The sequence below is a fragment of the Penicillium alfredii genome (assembly GCF_028826965.1).
Source record: "Penicillium alfredii strain IBT 34128 chromosome Unknown utg000002l_segment0_segment0, whole genome shotgun sequence".
Lineage (NCBI taxonomy): Eukaryota > Fungi > Ascomycota > Eurotiomycetes > Eurotiales > Aspergillaceae > Penicillium > Penicillium alfredii.
Window position 1 is genome coordinate 152,536 of NW_026622699.1, and position 22,631 is coordinate 175,166.

The 22,631-nt window shown below is 45.6% G+C and overlaps 4 protein-coding genes across 4 annotated transcripts; all 4 read right to left on the reverse strand.

Annotated features, from left to right (window-relative positions):
* Positions 1 to 1,726: 1,726 nt before the first annotated feature.
* On the reverse strand, positions 1,727 to 2,029 carry NUU61_001317 (uncharacterized protein; the record flags this gene model as incomplete). The annotated part of the gene is made up of 1 exon (XM_056651899.1): positions 1,727 to 2,029. One exon carries the CDS (start codon positions 2,027 to 2,029, stop codon positions 1,727 to 1,729), a length of 303 nt encoding a protein of 100 aa, XP_056515166.1.
* An 856-nt stretch (positions 2,030 to 2,885) lies between these two features.
* On the reverse strand, positions 2,886 to 5,083 carry NUU61_001318 (uncharacterized protein; the record flags this gene model as incomplete). The annotated part of the gene is given in 4 exon segments (XM_056651900.1): positions 2,886 to 3,221; positions 3,238 to 4,317; positions 4,442 to 4,650; positions 4,681 to 5,083. The coding sequence occupies 4 exon segments, from the start codon at positions 5,081 to 5,083 to the stop codon at positions 2,886 to 2,888; spliced, it is 2,028 nt and encodes a 675-aa protein (XP_056515167.1).
* Positions 5,084 to 7,893: 2,810 nt separating this feature from the next.
* NUU61_001319 (putative telomere-associated RecQ helicase) lies at positions 7,894 to 8,474 on the reverse strand (the record flags this gene model as incomplete). Its single annotated transcript, XM_056651901.1, has 2 exons — positions 7,894 to 8,115; positions 8,340 to 8,474. The coding sequence occupies 2 exons, from the start codon at positions 8,472 to 8,474 to the stop codon at positions 7,894 to 7,896; spliced, it is 357 nt and encodes a 118-aa protein (XP_056515168.1).
* A 9,803-nt stretch (positions 8,475 to 18,277) lies between these two features.
* NUU61_001320 (uncharacterized protein) lies at positions 18,278 to 19,429 on the reverse strand (the record flags this gene model as incomplete). The annotated part of the gene is made up of 1 exon (XM_056651902.1): positions 18,278 to 19,429. One exon carries the CDS (start codon positions 19,427 to 19,429, stop codon positions 18,278 to 18,280), a length of 1,152 nt encoding a protein of 383 aa, XP_056515169.1.
* Between the last annotated feature and the right edge of the window lie 3,202 nt (positions 19,430 to 22,631).

Consider the following 22,631-nt stretch of genomic DNA (forward strand, 5'->3'; position numbering starts at 1 on the left):
GCAAGATTCGCCGGACGCCTTCGGTTGTCAATGGCCAACGTCTGTCATATGCTGGTCCGCTGCGCCTGCAGAGCGGAGCAAGTTCGTATATGTATGGCACTTATATCGTGGAGCCCAGTGATTCGTGTTGTCCATATGTTGATTGCAAGAGGAACAAGGGCCAAAAACTCGAGTGCATGTTTCGCATTGAGCCAGTGACCATAGTCATCCATATGCCTCGCTCGTTCGTCTTTATACCTGAAGGAAGCTGTGCAGGTCTTGCACACGTACATTGTGAAGAGATAGACAAAGGATATGACAGCTGTCGAACGGATAATACAGCTGAAGGCTGTCAAGATTTGCGGGTATTTCAACGTTAAGTATACTAAGGGATGGCAGTTCTCGAGGTTTCGAAAAGTGCGAGTTGTCAAATTAATATATTCTACAGGTTCGACAGGCCTCATGTGAGGATGCGCTTTCTCACGCAGCAGCCGCGAGGATGGTTTTCTCATGCGGCAGCCACATCATCATATGCCATGCGTCTGAGTCTGGAAGGACCATCCTATCTTCTGTTATTTTTTTCTAAGACTGCCGGCTAATCATGACCTGGAGAGGGAGACCGTCAAAGCTTGGTTTTTTTTTCAATTTTGAATATGTCGTTGCTGTCTCCTCTCCATTATCAACTCTGACCTTCATTTGTCTAATACCTTTCTGCTAGTTCCAGGTCTTCATTAACGATGTCACTGACGGCGTGACATGTCACCCATACACACGTGGAATCGATCTATTGCCCATAAGGTATGACAAATAAGCCGTATCTTGTGAACTAGCTATGCAGTATGCAATAGCAGCAGTGTCAAGACGGGCCCCTGATGCGTGGTAGAAACAGGCATGATATGATTCGCAGTTCAGCACCCTTGACCAGAACTTTAGAGTCCCACATCCTCACCGATTGCATCTTAAGTGATTATCTGTGAGAACCCGACTGGGGTAGTGGATGCTTAGAGCATGTGTTTGATGTCCTAGTGACGGGAAAAAGGCAACGGGCAAGAAATGAGGCTGAAGTTGATTCTTGGCGATGCTGCCGAGCTGGAAGACATGGCCCACGCGCAAGTATAGCACCTTGACGCGTGCAATAGCGAGTTTCAGTCGGGCGGAGACTGCGTTCCCAACTTAGAACTGCCTCTTGCGCATTTCGTTCTCACAAGGTTAATGTGCTGTGTATATATTCATTGACAATACTTCGCAGGCGTTGCTTCAATGCTGGGACCAGAATTATTCTCTCACTGCGGTCGATTAAATGAATGAATCATGAATCCGACATTAATGGGAGAACTTGGGGACTTGACAAATCACCTTTAACTACTAGTGAGTTGACCTATAGAAAGCTACCTTGTGTAGCCCTTGACAAGAGCAAACAGAATTTCCTCACCAAACGACGAGCCTTCTAATTAGAAACCTTCTCTCTTTAAAGCCGCCATATATCAACGCCAAACCATCTAATGTCAACGACATGTGAGAAGACGATGGTCACAAGGAGTGCAATTGGCTATGCTTCAACAAATGATCTCATTTATTTGCTCGTAACATAGATATTTTAAGCTCAATCTTGGAAAATGTGCATTCCATGTTCGCTGGAGCTTGGGCCGTCACTCTATTCCTGAAGGCGACAACGTTGTCCGCATGTCTGGGTCAGCAAGTGCATAGGGCTCACGATTTCGAGTCTGTACCTGAACGGGACTTGGATTTAATCATCGAATTCAGTCAGTTCTATCTGAGATATAACCGACTCAATAGTGCGGTGATCCTTCAACAAGACCTGCGCGACGGCTGCTGCATCACGAAGGCACTCAAAATCCTTCTCGCTGAAGGGACGCAACGGTCCATTGCAATAAAAATCGTCGTCCGCCTTATCGAGGAGGATTTGGTGAGCCGTCTCCATATTGAAGCATTTCAACATGTTGTATATGGCGGTCACGTTCTTTGACCAAGCGCTATCCGCTAGATTCTCGCTCTTGTGGTGTTCACCAGGCATTTCCTCTCCGACCATGTGCAACTTCCTGTGGGGACAGATACCTATTGCTGTTATCTCAAGGGACGTTTCCTTGATACCAGCCAAATAGGTCACAGCGACGTCTATAACTGTCTTTGGCTTTCCCACTGCTACACACTTATTAGCCCAATCCTTGAAGGGTATAAAGTATTCTGGGCTGCAATGTGGGCACTTGTCAGGGGCGTGCAAAAACTGGCACTTCTTTAAGGGGTGTACTCGCGCCATCTTTTCGGCATCAAACGAGCAGTCGTTATTTGATTTGTTGGTGAAGTGGGGATAGAAAATCAGAATTCCGATTGTTGGTGGACTGGGTTTATAAACCCGGCGATTCTTTATAATACCTTGACCCCTCCATTCCCACGCCGTCGATCCATTTCTCGCCCTACATAGTAGCGGGAGCCCAGGCGGATCAGATAGGAAGGCTGGACTCAAAATTCATAGTTTGAAAAACCGATGCATATGATGGAAATGGATCTCTCAACGGTCTGTGGTCAAAATATCCATGCGGCCTTGTCAAGCATTACTGGGTTCTGAAGATTGAGGAACTAACACTAGCCAATATGCACGTTTTGCCCGCACAAAATACCGAAGAACTCGAAGTCAGGGTTGATCCAACCAATGATTCTTAATGGCAAACATAAGAGGATCTGTCCCTTGAAGAAGCATGACGCTAGATACAATGATGCCGGGTCATTTCAACACGGTGCAACACAGAGGATGGTGTTCAAATTTCGAAATACATAGCAGTGACTACAACCAGTAGGAGTACTTCGCCCAAGTGTGGTATCACAAACTTAGGGTGCAGCTGAAGAATCTCCAGTACAGGCAGCCAATGCTTAACTTCTGTTGGAATTCAAGGGGCAAAGGCTTGTTGAACTGAGTTGTGACCAGTCATTCTAAAACATACCCCAGGCTCCTTGTGCATTTCATCGGAATCATCCCGGGGAGTAGCGGTCAATTGCTCTCCTGAATCGAGGGTGGCCGTGTCGCTGTCTTGCTGGTGAGACTGAATCGGCCCCTTGCCTCCTCGCCGTTTGTGACCTAGGTAGTATGCCACATGTCTCTTGTGGAGCCGCACTCGCCGCCGCAGAACATGGAATCTGTCCACTCCGACCTCGCCCGAGACGTCCAGTTCCTCGTTCCTTGAGCTTTGTGCTATAGCGAACTTGGAGAGAACCATTCGTCCTCCCTGGAAAGTGCTTCACGATCCGGGGCCAGGGGAGACTTCGCTTTTCCTTTAACTCAATCAGTAGTTCGTCCTCGTCGGGCTGGAACCGAGTCGCATGCGCTGATGGCTTTTTGTGGCTGGGTCGTTTAGGTTGTCCCGTCTTGTCTAGATTTTCGTGGTTCAAGCGAGAGTTGGTTGGCGTTGGCCTATATGGACAAGAGGGTTGCCTATCTTCCTCGAAGGTACGCGAGTAGACAACCCTTGATAGAAACGTTTGCCGCGTGAGAAAGCCTCGGACGGGAATTGTTTGCATGTCCTGCAAGCTTGTTGCAGAATATTGGTTTGCAAATGCCTCTTCCGGAGCCAGTGAGGAGAACACATAGTGCGGGCTTTCCCGTTGAACTCGTGTGGGTTGGGTTTTCGTTGCAACAGTTCGCCTCCGCCTCTTCACTGGATGTGGTGACGCGGCAATGTCACCAGCACCAGAATCGTTCCCATCCGTATAGTCACCGTCGTCAGGATCGTCGCTGTCAACGTCATAAGTGGATTTAGCTCGACTTTTCCTTTTTCTTGTGCAGTGTGCACGGCTGGTTCTTGTCGGCCTTGCTATCGGTAATCCATGGGACCGGGTTACAGGCACAACAACCGATACGGAGCACGACCTGGATAAATCCCTTGGTGTATTCTCTCCCTCTGATCTGGGACCTGTCTGCTCTTGTTGTCGGAGAACAGGTGAGACAGGGCTCGAGAAAGTTTCGTTGCCACAACGACAATCAGTTAATTGAGCCTCCACGCGGACGTTGCGCACTCCTGGATGGCTGTTGCGAGTCGGTGAAAGGTCTCTCACCTGCGACTGGATGGAATTTGCTTTTATGACAGGTATAAGGCTAGATTTTCTGGGCTCTGCACCGCCCTCAGAGCTGCATCTAAGGAGCTGCTGACTCGCAGGCTCTGTTTCGTCTCTAGCTGGAACAGATGAGCTAGGACTATGCAGTGGCCTGTGATCTCTTGAAACATTGCAGTTGCGTTGGCTGGTCAGTGCATGACGTGATCCGCTGGCCGTAACACAGTTCACCTCCGGTTCACAACCAGCAAGCGAAAGCTGGGTTTCTCTGCACTCAGCAGATGAATGATCTGTAGTCATACGGTGAGCAGCAACCCCGGAAAATCTCCGTCGCCAGACACGACTAACCTTGAGTTGGACATGGCCCGTCCGGTGAAACGGAGCCATCAGCTCTCACTGGAGAAGCAGGTGGACTGGGTGCTGACGAGAGGCCCGAACCAACAGAGCTTGAGGCGACAGTATCCTGCGGCGTAGCAACGTCCTGAGAGCCCCGTAAATTGTCCCTTTGATGGTCGTTGGGGTGGGAACCTACTTTCAAAACAAGAAGTTGGCAATATCTCTTGGCTTTAGCTTCAAATGAATGACACCCGATGGAGAGCCGAGAGACTGGAGTCAGCAGATGACCAGGTCACTTACTACCATGCACATCATGCAGTTCCTCTCTTTGGACATTGTCCACGTTATCTGCTTGTCGGCCTTGGCTGCCTCCAGAGCATAATCCCGGAGGCCCCAGGCTCTCAATTTCGGCCAAATTGAAGTTGGCTAATTCTTTATCAAACTCATTCAGATGAGTGTCGCCTTCGTCCGGCAAACATGACACAACAAGGGAGGGACTCTGTCGACGAGTATGAGGTGTTTGCAGCGACTTATGAGATGGGCTCGGGGGCCGCAGAGGTAGAGGATGGATCAGGAAGGGCTGATTGAAGGAAGGATGGGAAGAGTCACGAGAAGGGGTTCTCAGGAGTGGTGGTTTGAAAGGGGGTTTTGAAATTGGGGGAGGTTGGTAATGGATGATATTGCTCAGATCGATAGAGACCATGGTTTGTAACGGAGGCAGGAGAGAATGAAGCAATGGGAGCCAACAACAGTGAAGGCGTACTGAATTCGAAAGCTTGCTCTATCGCTCTTACAGTCTCCAGATTTCTCTTTATATTTGACCAACCGGACGTAGATCCGTTCATCGGGGTTTTCGAAAGAGCCATTCTCGGCTGAACCTCAATCGTGCCCCAAATTTTACATAGCCACGTCAGCATGGGACGATCCGCGCATCCATATCGGTTCTGGATTCGTTCTAATCCCAGGCGATGGCGATGGCGATGGTTGGGTCGGATATCCGAGATCGAGCGGAGGCCGTCCATCAGGAACCTCCCGTTTGGAAATGATAGCCCCCAACGGGGCTAGAAGCAAGGTGCCAAGCCGGTCATACATGACGCTAAGAATCGCAGGTGCTTCTTCTATATGCGGCAATTTTTCAATTGGCCGTTAGAAGTTGGGCAGTTCTCAGTTGATGACTAGGTCTGGGGCCGTAGTGGCGCCTTATGTTGCAGCCTAGCGAAAACGGGGATCAAGCAGATGTCAGTGGTGGCGAGGCGCTCCAATGAGCTCGGATCGGGCGGCTTGGACGACGGCCACGTCCACGGTATGACTGCCAGTGGAGAAGAGTGAATGCTTGTCGCCTGATAGGAACAAAATGAGGCATTTTTCTCATTCGGCCTCTTCCATGCGGGGCAGACGAGTGGCCGATGCGCCATCACGCTTCGTGTAGCGGCTTAGGAGTCAGCCGAAAGAGGAGGCAGCCGAAGGTAATGAAATCAATCGATATGTAGGCTGTGCAAACAGAGGCAGGCAGCAAGTCAGGAGCAAGCAACCATGTGGTGTACTCAATAACCGTACACTAGGTCATTTACACTGGCCTCCCAATGGCAATTTCACATGGTGAGATGGTAGAATGCCAAGAAGGATTGAGACCTCAGGACTCGATAGCTGAGCTGGGACATGCCGCGTGGAGCTGGTGTTCGGAGATGAGAAGAGGAATTTTCAGCTCGACAGGGGTTTGCATGCCGACTTACCCGATAATACGGTATTGTTTCAAGAAAGAAGGAGGCGCAGCAGGGAACGGCAGTCCTGGGAGCGAGGAAAAAGGCAGACAGGAGAGAGAATGGAAGTCGAGCGACGCACCGGGGATTATATAGTTCCTGCGGCGTTAGCGGAAGGCGGTCTGGAGTGACAGAATGATTCGGGGTTAGCGCCATGACGCCAAACCGGATCGAGGCGCACTAAACCCAACGGGGTGCGCGTGGGGGCGGGCGCCAAACCACAACAGGCAGGTAGCCGGATCCGGCGGCGTTGGCACAAATGGTTTTGTACCGTGGGATTAATCAACTTCTAAAACGAGTATCCTATCTTCTTAGTGCTCGTGATAGAATAAGCAATATTATCTAAGCGGAATACTAGGAAGACTATTATGAAGTATATCAAAAAGCTGACTTGGGAGATCTTGTCAGGGCCTGTACCCATTATTTCTCCACTAGACCTTGTAATATGGCTCCGAGACTTCCAGCATCCAAGCTGCAGTTGATCCGCGACATGATAGACACTCAGTCACTCACCACATCTAAAATGATCGCTGAAGCTGGATGTACCAAGCTTACTATTATCAATATTCATGGGAACTTGCGGCAATTTGGAAACGTCCTTGCACCCCCAACCCGAACAGGGCGGAGACCAACTCTGTGAGAATGCGGGTATGAAGCAAGTCTTCTTGCCTCCCTACTCCCCCGACTTAAACCCGATCGAAGGGTTTTTTTTTTTTTTTTTTTTTTTTTTTTTTTTGCGGAGCTAAAGGGCTTCATTAAACGTAACTGGGGTATTTATGAAGATAATCTGGACCAAGGGTTTGATGTCTTCATAGAATGGTGCATTGGCTCAGTGGGCGCCAAAGAGGTGAGCGCTAAAGGCTAGGGCATGAAGATTGTGGGAGTCTAGCTTGATCAGAACTTAGGTTCCGCCTAATACTGCTGTCCCTGTGTATATGAGGGCAGGGTATAGGGTATGTAATTGAATATAATGCGGGCTTGTACTCCACACGCAATATTATAGTTTGATAGTTAGTCAATTAGTTAACTGGATTTCCCTCGGGCTTACGAATCCAACCATTGGATCACTGGGAGATCAAACAGTCGAATAAGGAAATCCGCGCTCTGGGATATTCGTAACTTGATTGACAATGTGAAGAAAGCATTGTCTAATTATGAAGTACAGCGGGTGCCAAAAATCTGCCGACACTACAAATTTCTAATAAATTTTAAATATTTAAACTCGAATATCTCGACGGAAATAGATAATATATGTCTAGAATATATATATTAATATAAAAATTATATACATCTCTATTTTTTTTTTAATTATAAAAATTTATTATATCTAAAATATCTTGCTTTTAATCAAAATCGCTAAAATCCGACCGACTAACTTTAAGCAATAATATCTCTCTAAAATTATAGATAATTAGATAATTAGATAATTATATTTCTAGAAATAAAATTATTTAAATAGTAAAGTCTATATATTACTTTATAGATTATATCTAAATTTATAAAAACAGTAGTTCTTTAAAATAGAATGTCTGAAATCGGGCAAATTTTGTCGAAATTTTTGTTAGTGTTCCTATACAAAAAAATAGATTTTATCAATTTTACCTATCTTTGACGGCGTACAGCCCTTTAAGAAAAAATCTAGACAAAAAGTATTGTATATAAAAGTGAATTGTGTACCAATTATTTAGTATTTAAAAATAATTAAAAAATAGTACATCATATAAATTTGTTAAGATATTTATGATTAAAATCATCAAGATTTACCGGGAATATAGTGAGTGTCGGCAGACTTTTGGACGGGTAATGTAGCATACCAGATGGCTCGGACAGTGGCCTCGATGCCATCCGCATCCTCGGCGGGTGGCACGGTGATCGCCGACAACGCGTCGAGCTCAACTTCGTCCAGATACACCGCCCACTGGGTCCGGCGGAGCCATGGGTCGGCCTCATCGACCTCGCCAGCCTGGATGACATTCTAGGGACCGTGCTCGTCGGCCAGTTGCAACTGGTCCAGCTCCTGCGCGATTCGAGCATTCGCGGCCATAGGGATGGGAGGCTCCTCGGCGGCGGGACTGCCAACGCGGATGAAATATGATGCCGGCCCTCAGATGAAAAGCCGCTGACACGTCACTCGCTTCGGGGAGGCGATGGGCCAATCATGCTCATGCCAGTGCCCACGCATCGGCTCCAGGGACCGACACACGTATTCACACACGGGCGCCGAAGGACGTGACCAGCCATCCCGGTATATAGCCGGAATAGATTCGGGAACGTAGCGGGGAAACACCAGCTGCTGAGGGTCGCCGGCGTGTGCACCATGGATGCGGTGATCATTGCCCTGTAAATGATGCGCGATCCGCCTGGGCTGGGCGGCAAGTTCACATTGGCTGCATACAATCACGCAATACTCCGGAACCCGAAGAAACAACGTCGGGGGTCGGGAAAGCCAGGCTGGATCGAACGCTGGATGCCAATATATAGTTTAAATAGCGAGTGGGTTCCTGGTGTGGGACGCGCCCTCTACCATGCTAAACAATACTCCGAATGTCGGAAAATTTGGGGGTTCGCCGATGTTGTGGTGGTCAGATGACCTGAAGGTCATCTTGGCTCGCTAGTGGAGATTCTCCCATCATCACCTTTTGCCGGGTATTGATAGGGGCACTACAGGATTTTCGCTATTGGCACTACATTTTCTTATGCAATAACTATTTTGACTTGTGTAATATATTCTTGATTGATTTCTGAAATTTTCAACTTATAACTATTTCAAGCAATTAAAGCCTTGATTTAGTAGATTAATAATATATATATATATATATATTCAATAATGTTAATATTTTTGATATATTTAATATTCTTAAACTATAATAATCTCTATTTTTAGCTCCAAAAGTGATAAAAATGAATTGAATGCGAAAATAGTTATGTGACTAAGGAAGTGCGTTTAGAGTCTATCTCGACCCCTGAATCCAGCATGTATTATATACCTTAATTCAATATTTTACAGTCCTCATCTCTAATTTTCTAATATCTTATTAGAAAGTAAAGTATAAATTATGTTAGTAATTCTGACTCTATAATTTTTATAATAATAAATCTTCTTAATATACTTACAAGTGTAGATAAAAAATCAGACTATATAAGCTAGGTGATTATGTCAGATTTGTAGTGCCAATAGCGAAACGTATCAATACCCCCTTTTGCCCTCCTTATTACTGTGTCATCGAGCATTGACCCACCTTTCTTTGTTTTTTTTTTTTTTTTTTTTTTTCGTCGCATCTTCGGTAATTTTGTCATTATACTGTCATTTAAAACCTGTCGGCGTCATTACCCCTCACAATAATAATGTCGAATTAATGGTCGGTCTCTCCGTTCCTGCCTGCCTTGCTTTTCAGGCCGAGAATCGTGGATTTTGGTCTGTATCCATTCATTATGTCGCTTTAGCATCTTCCCTCCGCTCAATGCATGATATTTCTGTTGTCTGATTTGACTACCCCTGTCTGATTGCATGAGGCTTCGCTGGCATCCTCCCATAACGTAGTTAACTAGGTAACTAGTTAGTTATCGATCCGTCTGCTCTATCAGACAGCGGCCAGCCTTCGACCAGAACCTCGTTTGCAATATGTAGATGCGAACTTGTACAAATCAAGGCAATGTAAATACTGTAATTTGAATGAAAACTTATCAAAGTTACGCTTAATCTGCTTCGTAACCATCACTAGGATGGACCATCAGAACAAAAGAAAAAAGATAGGGCAGGTTTTGGGCCAAAAAGGGGGCTTAATAGAAACTATCAATCCGATCTTAGATACATATATAGGATACATAGATTACTGAGTCTGTGACTTCAGGTTCTTGGTCGTAGAACAATGCGACAGTCTAAGAACTAGGCATGGCCAGATCGCTTAACGCGGTGGCGTTGGATCTCTTCATTATCATGCGCCAGGCCTGTTACCCTGAAGAATTGAATTCTATTAAAATATTACACACAGGTCTGTGATCCCTTTAAAGGAATCATTTAGGTAGCTAGGTCAACTATGTACCACCTGATGCGCTGAGAAGTCACTTGATTCTAACACCTCCCAAAGATATATCGTGACTCACGATTCGTGAATACCTTCTCCAATAGCTCACCTCGCGAAAACTATATTTATATTCTACCTAAAAATATATTTACGAATGAATTGGTGCTTATTCATGAAAAATGAATGAAATTAAGCTAAAACTTTTGAATATTTTACTAGTGTTCCTATATAAACCCTATTTTTCTGATTCAAGGTATTTTTCACAGTGCATAGTTCTTAAGAGAAAAGTTTAGGTTAAAGACATTATTGCCTGTTTATAGAATATCTAAGAATATAATAGCATGTGAATTTGTTAAGATATTTACAATCAAAACCATCGAGTCTAGCGCCACGGGGGATACAGGGTTTATCGAAATGGTTTTATTCAAGGAGTGTACAATGATTATAAGTAGCCGTAGGTAACAAAAATAATATAAGCTAATTTTAGACGGAAACCCTACTCTATATATACATTTAGCCCTCTTTTTAGTTATTGCTTTTTAAAAAATAGTTTTTTACTGTAACCAGAAAAAGCGAAAATGTCTAATTTTGCTATTTTGTGCAGCGTTTTAGTATAGGAGTAGAGAGAAACAGAGAGAAATATATACGTATATATATAATTATGAGCAGAAGTCAGGATTTCATCGATTTCTAAAATCCATTCCTAAGGGAAAGCTTTAACGTCTACCTTCGAAGGGTATGTTCTCCTAACTAGTACATTTAATAAATCTATTAACAAAGTAATCTAGTAGATTTGGACACTTTAAACTATTCTACGATTCTTACAACTAAAGGTAGGATAAAAGTTTTACCCTCATGCTACTTGACCAACTAAAATATTCCGTTAGATGTGTACATACACCCGATATGCATGTAGCAGTTGCGATGTCCTTATTGAGAATGCTCGTGCTGTGGATTGCGGAGGCCACCATGATGAAAACTTCCCTGGTAATATTTGGCAAACTGTGAGGACTAGAAAATGTGCAGAATGCTCCTACCCTACGCCTGGATCGACTCCTTAGATAAGTATCAACATAGAGAAGAAGCTGTAGGGACCAACCGATATTACTCTAATAGGATTATAGCTAAAATTGTTGTATTTCTCTTAATTTCTAAGTGCATAGTGTGACTACAGCTCAGCTACTCCTTTTTATAAAATATATATTAGGTTTTACAGTTCTCTACGTAGATAAGCTTTTGTCGTTAAATTGAGCAGGTCGTGGAACACACTGCTATTATTATTAGAACTTTCCACCGAGACCTAGTAAACAGAGTGTATGCGAGCTTCTGAGTTACGTACGTACGAGCCTACACGGCTCTGGCCATGACACGTGTAAATATATGACTGGCTCCATAACTGGTCCTTAGTAACCATCAGGCTCAGCATACCTACCTGAACTCCTGCCCCCTCGAATCACCCCTAAGTCGCTTTCGCAAATCTACAGGAAGAAGCAGACGGAATACCAGGGGCAATGAAGAATAATGTATGTAAAAGAGGCCTTGAAACGTTACACAAAGATTTACTAACAGTGCCCTAGTCTTTGATGATGGATTATTTTCAGTCGAAAAAACCCATCCGAGTGTGCATATCCTTTACCAGATCAAGTCCATATTGGGATGCACCAGAATCATCATTGGAACACATTCTGCAAAAACTAAGCTGCGATCCCGATTCAAACAAGAGAGCTAGACTTTTGGTGAAGCAGAAATGGCCAAGACACCTGTTTTTGATTTACGACTTCTTCCATATTAACTACGATCACGCAACCGCCCACCGACCGGAAGAAAATAACATCCCCGTTCTCAAGGTCGATTCTCGGGAGGATATTACTTTTCGTATCGCAGAACCACCCTTCCGCGCACGAGTCAATGGGGATGTGGCTAGGATTCATAATCTCAATGGGTTCACCGAGCCACCTTACTTCGACGATCACAGTGGTGCGGCTCCAGTTTACTATAACCCTCGAGATGGAGCTCTTTTGTCCTTATCCTAGGGGGTCTCGATATTCAATATTATGCCGGGTCTATTCTTAGCCCGTTCTAACCCCTCAATCGTTCACAGGCAAAGCCGCCACACACTCAGTAGCTGTAGGTGATTCCCACTCTCACTAACTAAGTTATTTCTCAAAGTAGCAGGATTGCTTACAATAATTTCCTGAGCGTTGCCTTGCCTGAGCTAGAAGCTAGTTTTGTGGATTTTCTTTTTTTTTTTTTTTTTTTTTGTTGAAATTTGGTGCGTGCGGCCCAACCTTGGAAGGTGTTCGAACAAAGCTGCCTAATACCCTAAATCTTCGACCTCGAGTCGATTTCGCTCAATCGGCGCTTGCTCTGTAAGATGTAGGCCCTCCGTCAGTCGTTTAATGAAGCGATATAAACAATTCTTCGAAGCGCAGAGTAGCGCGTCTCCGCTCGCATTTCGTTTCAAAACCTGGTTCGCACACTGCTCAACCATGCGAGTGGTAAGTAAAGCTAGTCTAGAGTCAAGTTGCAATTTCTATCGAGTAAAATTTCTTTGTGGATTATGCAGAGTGTTCTTAGTAGGGATAGGCAAGGTTCTCATTATGACCACACGAGAAGGAGGATAGGGCCATGCGGTCTATTATTTTGATTTCATGGATAATAAACAGGGTAGGTGGACCCCCGAGGGCGTGGCCTTAAGTTCTTTTGTTAAACCAGTGCATTTATGTCCACGCCAGGATTAAATGACACTTCCCGGTTCTCAGCAGCCATATTTTCTCGACATTGCAGCCAAAACCAAGGTTCGTCCCAACCTTTTTCTTTTTCTCTTTTTCTCTTTTTTTGAAACAGAAACAGTATGTCGCTTCACCTGCTGATATATTCTTGTCAGCTGGGTGAGTGTTGTTGGGAAGATCCATTGGAATTCCGGGTATGCATACCAAACCGGGAAGCTTGATAACCAGTCCATTCGTCGTACAGCTAGTGTTCATCCGGCGGCGGCTTCACTATACCAGCGATAGTTGGCCAGACTCTAGCATTCCAAAGCACACTTTCCATTTTCATAGCTCATAACCGATAATACCCAGGCAGCCGTTTAATTTTTAGGTTGTTGCGTCCGCTGTTCCCCTGGCTGGCAGCGGTTATGATGTAGGATGTAGGAGACCACGCGTTCTAATTCATCGTCTTGCGCTTTCTGACTGCTGTCCGGATTTGGTCCGAATGGTGTCAGCGGGTTTGTTTCACGCTCGAGCCCTCTGCAATTTTGCCTTTGGCCCATTCGGCTTTGGCTCTTTATTCTCCAACTGCTGTGACACTAGTCTGAAAGACTTCTGCTGCTTGGTGCGGTCCGAGCTTTGAATATGCAGGGGATTGGCAGCCATTTCGAAGGTTCTGTTTTTTGAGTCCGACTCTCGATATTTTACTAGAGGCTTGAGTTGAATATTGAATCTGAAGTACTTAAACCTTTCCAGTCAAAACTCGGCTCATTTGAAAAATCTGGGATAGTGACGTAACCAGGGCTGTACTGTAATATCTTGAAAAGACAACGAAATTGGGACAATGAAAATAGAAATGAATAAAATATATATAATTAATACGTTTAGGTGTCCGCTACGGACTTATTTTAGGAAATCGAAAAACCCTGAGTTCTGTATGTTTCAGGGGCATTCCGTTCCACCTGCACAGTACCACCGAAACAAACAACCGACGAGCGTCTCAGATACTAGTTTCACACTATTTCCGCCTTCATTTTAGAGGTCTCTAGCCCTGTTGCCTCCAATGACATGATGGTAATAACTTTATATTAGACACCTAAGCTTAACTGTGGTAATGCTGAGAATCACACCTAAAGAGAGCTGATTTGCGCGAAGTTTAATTAAATCTCTAGCTTTTTCGATATAACACAGATATGTCCACTCCCACCGTCGAGCATCTTGACTTGATGGTGGGGAAGCAGTAGGAGGAATGAAGGAGGAAGGAATTATTGACTTAGTTGATTTCCACAGGACTCCCTGGATATTGATCTTCAGGATATTTGGGATCTCGTCTACACACAATTTGTCATATCGCAATTATCTCCATGGTCCAGACAGTAAACATCTGCGGACAACAGATATATCCAGTTTGGCCTCTAGATCCACTGAGTCCTCCCGCTGCTTCCGCTGCTGCCTGGGTGATGTTGACGCATGCTGAATCAGGCGTCAAAACCCCAGCAGAGTGATAATTTTGGGACTGGGGTTCTGCCAGCCTTTCTCCACCGCCTCCCTGACCGCTCGCAGCGGACCTGTAGGTAGCGGATAGCTTCGCATCCCTTCTTCTCTCCAACAGGTCCAACAGACAGACAATTTGATTCTCTTTCTCTTCTTCTCCCTTCCTCCCTTCCTCAGTGTTCTGCTTTCCCGGCTTCCCCTAGTGCTTTCTGAGAGATAATAGAGAAGCAGACCCTTAAATGTATCTCAAATGGCAGAAAACACTGAATACTAAGTGGAAAATTGTCAATATTTCTAGATACTAACGGTAATTTAAAACAGGCTTACACAACCCGCCTGCGATAACTCAGATAGACCGGAGACGTTGGTATAATGACATCGCTAATGATGGAAACCTCTGCAACCACCTGCAAGGATAATCAAGCCTCTTCCTCAAGGAGACGGTTTTTCTTCCTTGGAATGAGTTTCAGGCACTTGTTGCGAACTTCAGTATTAGGAGTTCCTTTCCTGTAAAGAACCTGTGATCTTGAATAGCTTTGTGTTAACCACCGTGATTTCTAACTCTAGATATTCCAAGCCCCCATTAGACTTCTACCAATTTTTATACCGTCTGTCCCCTGACTAATAATGGACATCAGCAGAAACCCGGATTTTAATCGTCGAGTAAACTTTGCCTAGCTTCGTCATCAAGCTCCAGAAAACCTGTGATTTTGGAAGTTGCATCAAGCAGGAGGCGTAGACAATCTGGCCCGCATTCTATTTGAAAAAGCGGTTCCTGTGACCTCGTTAGAACTCCCCAGTAGATTTGCATTTGTAGCATAGCCAACCTTTTTCAACCCTTCAATAGCTGATTGAGTTTGCGTGTGTAGCTTGGCGGGTTGGTCTATTTTCAAATGAAACGATCTGGTCCGTCGCAAAAATTTGTTGAGATTGGCGGTAGGTAGCGGAGGCCACTTTATCTTGTTCCGTGTGGGCTTATTGATGTGTCCTTGCTTTTTGAAGATCCTCCAGATCTTTGGCAGTGATGAGAATTCGATCCTTTCGCTTTTATTCAACTCTTCAAGATGTTCTAGGGCTCCTATATATGAATTAGCTTTTTCTTGTACTGCTTCTCTGATTACCTGTCATGTACAAACCGATTATAACCACACCATTCTTTTGAAGGAGAATATTCTGGCAGCATATACCCCTATGCCAAAGATTTTCTGAAGCAAGATAAAAAAGACCGTCGAGGAGCTAGATTGTGTTAGCCCCTACTTTGACTTGATATTATTATGAATAGCATCTTACCTGGCCAAATATCGATGCAAAATGGCTCACCGTAATATCTATATCTGGACGCCTGATTGCTATTGACACTTGCTCAAGTGTCAAATCGATGTAGTTATTCACAGTGTAAATACTACTACCACTTTGATACCACTGTAAAATAGCGACAATATTCTTCTGGTAACTCTGTAGCTTGAGGAGTCCATAGAGAGATTCGCCTTGAATCTGGGTAAATTTTCTAATGGCAAAGAGCTTCTTCACCCTCTTCCGGTTGGACCTAAGTTGTGCAACTATCATGTCGCCCGCAAAGATGTACGCCTGGCTAGGCTGATAGTCATTCCAGGGACTCCGATTGCATATGTGAATCGGAACGGATGTTCTCTGGGGGATATAGCACCAGCGTGACTTCATCTCTATGTCCATTCCTAAAATTGGACCAAATATTTGGAAATCGCCCCTGGTTTGTGCAAAGCTTCTAATAGCATGTAGATTGCTGTCAGATATACTCTGTACAATTAGTACATGTTTACTAAAGCCATAGACCTGATAAGGAGGATCGCCTCTCAAGAGGCTTTTATGGGTTGGACCTATTATTGTTCGTTCGGATTTATTGTAGGAACCTGAGTTCATTGAAGTGGACATTGCTGAGCTTTGGCCGCTTCCCACGCTTTGGCTGAATAATTTAGACTTTCTCTGGCCCCGGACAAATCTTCTGATAACATAGAGCTCATTGTCAGATGTACATTGTATAACGAGCACATACCCAGCAAATGCATACGATCGGTTGCGGTCCTGGTCATATGGAAGGCTCCAATCGCGTATGTCGAATGGGGTTGTCATTTTCTGAGAGATGCGTTGCCGCTCGAAATTCATCGTCATACCCATCTCCACGTTTGGGCCAAAAAGTTGACATTTTCCTTGTGTCTGAATAAGCTCAATGAGAGATCGTAGTGCGTTATCCGATTTACACTGCAAAGCTACAGCATACCCAGCAAATGAGTCTCCGTTAGGGTAGTGATTGTTTTTTGGGGAACTGGGATTGTCTTGATTATTCAGTATTACGATTTTCAGAGCATAGCACATCTGTTAGTTGATATTCATACCTATGTCTAAGTTTGGACCGCTTCCTATGTTTGGGCCAAAAAGTTGATAATCGTCATTGGCCTGAATGAACTTTCTGAGAGCATATAGCGTGTTTTCAGATTTACTCTGCACGACTATTATATCTCCAGCAAAGGCATATGCCATTTCATGCCCATAGTAATTCGAATTTGAATGACATATGTCATCTGCACCTGTTATAATTCGAGTTGCAAGACATCGTTCTTGGTTGAATTCGGCGCCCATTACTACCTAGGTAATATCACACACGGAGGAGGTGAGGATATGACTAAAATATAGAAGAGAGATACTGAACTAAAAGTTAAGGCAAGAAGTGGATGAAGAAGGGATGCCAATAAAAATAAAATGAGGAGTACGAAATCCGTTTTCCAACAATTCTATTTTGAGCTTCTTGCCAAGCCACTATTTCAGTGTCGCTGTTCCACAGCTCAGTGTGTCCTGTAAGTAATTACAATAGTCAGTATATATCCATACACGATGACCGCGATAGTGTGAGATAGGAATATATGTATGGAGCTATCCATAAGGCGACTTCGCCAAAATGACTCAGACTGAGTGTTATTTGCTTCTAGGATATCTCAAGTTTACTAGCTAGCTACAAAGTAAGGTACATACGTACGCATAACGGGGTCTAGAATCCAGATGAATTCCGACTGTATGTGAACCGAATATCTCAACGGGGTAGCCAGTTTCTCTCACAAACTTATGAAAACTATATATATGAATGATTAGTATTTATGTTCTTTTATAATGACAACAAAAATATTACGGTGCCCTATACATAGTTGGGCCTGCACTTTATATTTATTGAAGTAAAGCTTTGTAACCGTGTATCAAGTAAAGGAATATTTATTTAAAACCCACGGCACGAAGTTGATTTGAAAACAAATCGGAGGGTTATCGGTGTCCCTAGAGAATACACCTTCTTCGAATAGTATATAATACCTAATCCAAAGGAGGTTCTTGAACGCAGTCCCAGAAAATGGACACATTGATATGAGAGTTTGTCAGTATGACATAAGGCAGTAAAGATACATCAAGAACCAGAGAACATATCATTGGGATATAAGAGAAGAAACTAAGTCTACTGTACATAATGAATGTATGCAGGACAAGAGCCCGACACTCGGCCTCAAGAAACCAGTAGTCCGACATCGCTAAATTACTACTACATCAAGTAAAAGATCGTGCCTGTAAAACCGATCATCCATCACCTATTCATGATTTGAAAGTAGTGTACCTCACAGACCTATCGAGACATTTACAAAGCCAAATCCGAGAGTTGAGGGGGGATATACATGCATACTGTAGTGTCGGAATAGTGTATCTGACATTAGACCATGCATTTGTATGTGACCACTCACGTGATCACATCCTTGCAGTCTATCCAGCGATCATTCCTTGTTTACCTCCATCATCAGTCCTTAATACCTTCATTCTTCACCTTGAGCCGCCCGGGTGAGTGTCTCCCATACTAGCGGAAACCCGTTCACGTTAGCCGCAACCGCAAGGTTTCTCAGCTCGTTACAGTCGCGCCATCCACTACTATCGCCAATTTAGCCATAGCCCGAGCCTCCAAGACCCCATCCTCATCCACCTGTATTTGCCTCCGGATGGGCTCCGCGGCAGTCTTTCTGGGCCAGCATTGTGTCACACCAGAGAGCCCATCTTTCTCAGCCCATATACCGGTGACGATATTCCTGATGATCCTCTTCCCCAGCTCCAAGTCGCTCGGATCAGTGAGCGGGGTATGGCGCAGGATCTCCTCAAGAATTATGACACTCGAATCGCTTTTGTGTTCCGCCGCTAACTCGGCAGCTGTATGTCCGACAGCGTTCTTGACTTTTGTGTTGCTGTGGCGCGCGAGCCACCCCCCAACTTCGGATCGACCGCCCCGGATTGCTGTCATCAACGCCGTCTCTCCGTTCCCCGTAGCCGTGTGCGGTGGGTCCGTGGCGTGACGCAGAAGCCACTGAGACATCTCAACCGAATTCAGATTGGACTCGGCAACCACATGCCAACACCCCCGTCCGTTGCGGGTCGCATTCCCTAGGTTCAAACCGCGCTGGCAGAGGCGGACTGCGAGATCCACCGTGGCGTGCTTGCAGACATGGTACAGGCCACCGGGGTCCAGCTGGGCGGTCAGGTCGAGCTCCGGGTTCGATTCCAGCTTGCACCACACGTTTCGAAATCGTGCTGGGTCTCTGGCCACTGCAGTCAGGTACGTCCAGCCTGAGTCCCGGGGTCGTCGCGCTAGGAGTGGCCATATCAACTGCCCGGCGTCCAGGGCGGCTAGTAGTAGGTCCTGGACCTCCTTTGTATCTGCCACTACTGCCCGACCAAGGAAGCTTTCGCCGTCTTTGTTAAACATAGTCGGACGCACCGCTCGAGTCTCCAGTAGAAACTCGACGCATTCGACACACCCATGGGCGATCGACGCGGTGGCCGGGTCAACATATAATTTTGCCGCTTCGCTCAATCTCTCCCAGTCTCGAGTCCACCAATTCTCGGGGGCTTGAGCCGTGGCCTTCCAGCCCTCTGTGAGCTCCCATGATGCTGCGATTCTTCTCTGACACTTTGGCGAACCAAGAAGTGCCATACATTTGACCCTGACGCGCTCATAGCCATCTAGAGTCAACAGGGTACGGAACGCGTGCACGTCTAGCATAATGATCTCTATCAACTCGGCTGGGAGCCTGTTGATCGGGGCGTCACGGTGGCTTCGATCCATCTGGCCGGTGTTGTTAGTCTGCCCTTTGATTAGTTTTGCTTCCACGGATTGTTCCCACGCCAGAGCCTACCTTCTCAGTGGCCATGGCTACTGGTATATCTCCCGGTGTAGGGGTACCCTGTCGTCGACTTAGATTAGTTAGCAGATTGAATACACACATCTTTCTCGCCATATCAGAACCAGGTCTCTGCTCACATTCGCGTGAAAGGTCATATGTGCACAAAGTACGAAGAAAAACCCTCTCTCCGGTCTCTCTGTCGCGGTATCAATGTGTAGCTCAACCGATGCAGAATAGGGGAGTCGAGCAGCAACCATTCTCGTTGGACCAAAGGCTAGGGTAGGTGAAAGGGTGCAAGGACGAAAGAGAGAGAGAGAGAGAGAGAGAGAAACTACGGGCTCCGGGACGTTCAAAAACCAAATACTCTCTGATATCGCGTACGAATACTGCATCCCACACAAATGCTCCGTGAACCTCTCTTCTACACGAAAATCGTGCAGCGGCCTTTCTATACGGTGGATACTACCCTTCACCCCTGGTATGCCAAGAAGATAATTATGGAGAAGAGGAACCCTTGCGGGATACCCGTGGCCGTCGGGTTCCTTTCCATCGGACCTTCTTGTAGTATAGGGGCAGTCAATCGATCTTATAGAAAACCGGCGATCCAGTATACGATCGCCTCGGGTATCTGACATTTACAAGGAAAATATAGCAATCGACGACGCACCAAATTATCGAATGCGTCGCTTTCACTGAGGGTCGGCTGCGAAACGTACTGGAATCCCTCACACCAAGCAGGTGGGTAGGATGTAGCACATCGTCGCAGGAGCGTCCAACACGCCCACCAATATGGGTCTCCGGTAGAAGAGAACGGCTTTGCCAAGATAGTCAAGGCGAGATTTAACCCAGCGAAGCGAGGATCAGCGGCTAGTATAATAAATATAGATATGTGACGTTGTATCCAGTCCACAGGTAGTAGTATTATTATTCTTAACAAATGATGAAACCACGAAATTATTTGGTGTCATCCATCGCGTACTTCGAGGAGTAAATCAACGAGCGATGACAGTCACTTTAGGCTTTATTCTTCGTCTTTACTTCATCTTCAGAAGCGAATATCACCTTGAACGATTGTACAAGTCCTCTTCCCGGTCACTATTGGATTGCCACAGATCTGAGTCATACAACCGGTGAAATCACCTTTGATTGGGATGAGTTTCCATCGTTTTATCATCAATGCTGTCGAAAGGGCAAGAAACGGTCACGGTTGATGGATGGGTATGGTTCAAATCCAATATGACTTCATCGAATTCTGTCAACTTCATTTAATTCTTCCAGTTTGTTTTAGCCCACCCACAGTCCACATAAAACCCACTTCTGCCAGCCTCTTGATAGCGCCCCTTTTTAAGCCTACACAACATATTATCAAAGCAAAAACAGCGAGCCCTGGAGTCTCGCGATGGAGTGGTTCGGCGCATGATAAAGCAGGCTTTCTGCGGAAAACCCCACAAATGCGACGTGATACCTTAAAGCAACGTGCAATCAGCAGTGACTTTGTGGAATGGGAGTTTCAACCTTTTTACCTTGAGAGGGGTTTGCAGTGACTTCGAGAGAATATTCGCTTGGTATTGCCGCTTCAATATTCGATGGAACGACCCTCCATAACCTTCGAGCCTAACGCATTCGCTGCCGCATTCAAGCCATAGGATTCGTCAAAGTGTTGATGAAGTTGAGAAAGAAAATACAGAACAGTCCACAGCACAATGAGAGCTATATTCGCCTATTAGATCGACTTTTCCAAAAGTGCGATTGAAGCTACTAAGCTAGCAGCATAGTCAGAAGCCCATTAAGCGCGCATGTCCGCCAAGTACAACACCGTAAAACCTGCTGATCCAGCAGACATCTCCTAAAAATGGGATCTTTGTACAGTAATATTCGAAAGCAGATATACCTCCACACTCTCACGAATTCATTCAGAAACCTTAGTGCTGGATCATGTGACGTCTAAATAAGGTCCTAGTCTAGAATAACCATTCTGATTTATGCAGCATATGCCATTGTAATAGTATTGTAACTTGTAACTCTGGAATTCTGTGGAATCACTTAGAATGAACAGTCCAAACAGACGGGTCCCAGCTTCCACCCGTGCCTGTAGGATCTCTCCTCTTAGCTATACATCCGCCTGACGTTCAATGTGGTGGCGTCGTACTGTAAACTAACCGCGGTAGGCAAAGCTGTCTTCCTTCACCATGGTTCCCTTATTTTTTCGATCTTTCATTCGTTGCCAACGTCTAGCAAGTGATGGGAATACGAAGAAGCTGACATGGGAGAGCTTATCAGCGGCTACTAGATTGTGTAGATATCAGACAAAATGTACATCATGTTGACTACACCCCCCCCCCCCCCCCCCCCGGCGCCATGAGTGCGAACCATGGGAATACGATTCGCAGTACGCTCCCACCCCAGTTACTTTCGCAGCTCCGAAACCGCTCGGTCCACCTATAGCCCTTCCCCCGCATGAGAATGGGTCTCAATCACAACCAACCAGCCTCCGATTACACCAGGCGCCTGAATGGGAAGAAGGCAGGGTCTATGACGAGAACCCGCCAGTATATATCCACTACCTGATTGAGTGGCGGGTTACTATCAACCACCCGGGTAGTAGCAAAGGACACTGAGGAGGATCTAGGTCTCGCCCCTAGCGCATTCTGGCAGCTGACGTTGGAACAGCAAGTAGAAAATGTCCCTGATAGAAAGGTCTCCCGCAATCGTCGGGTAAGAGCTAATTACACAGCTGTTGTGGTAACTATCAATAAATGATCCCTCCCAACGCGACCTGACTAAGCGTTTCGATAATACCGACATTGTCTGGGAGGGGATTGAGAGGCAGCTACTGATTAGGTCAGGCCTGTTCACCCAAGGCAAGAGACTCAGGCTGAATATCTATTTCAACCATGTTGAGGATTCACGCTCAACCGTTGGTCGGACAGCGGAGAAAAGATGGCGATCCTCCGTCACAACAAGAATGCTTGAAGACAGGGGAATTCGTTAGGTCATAAACAAATCTGGCGCAGTGTTTATAATCTGACGCGGTGTGCCTCACCGGCATGCAACACAGGGCCCTACTGCTGGGTGGATCCA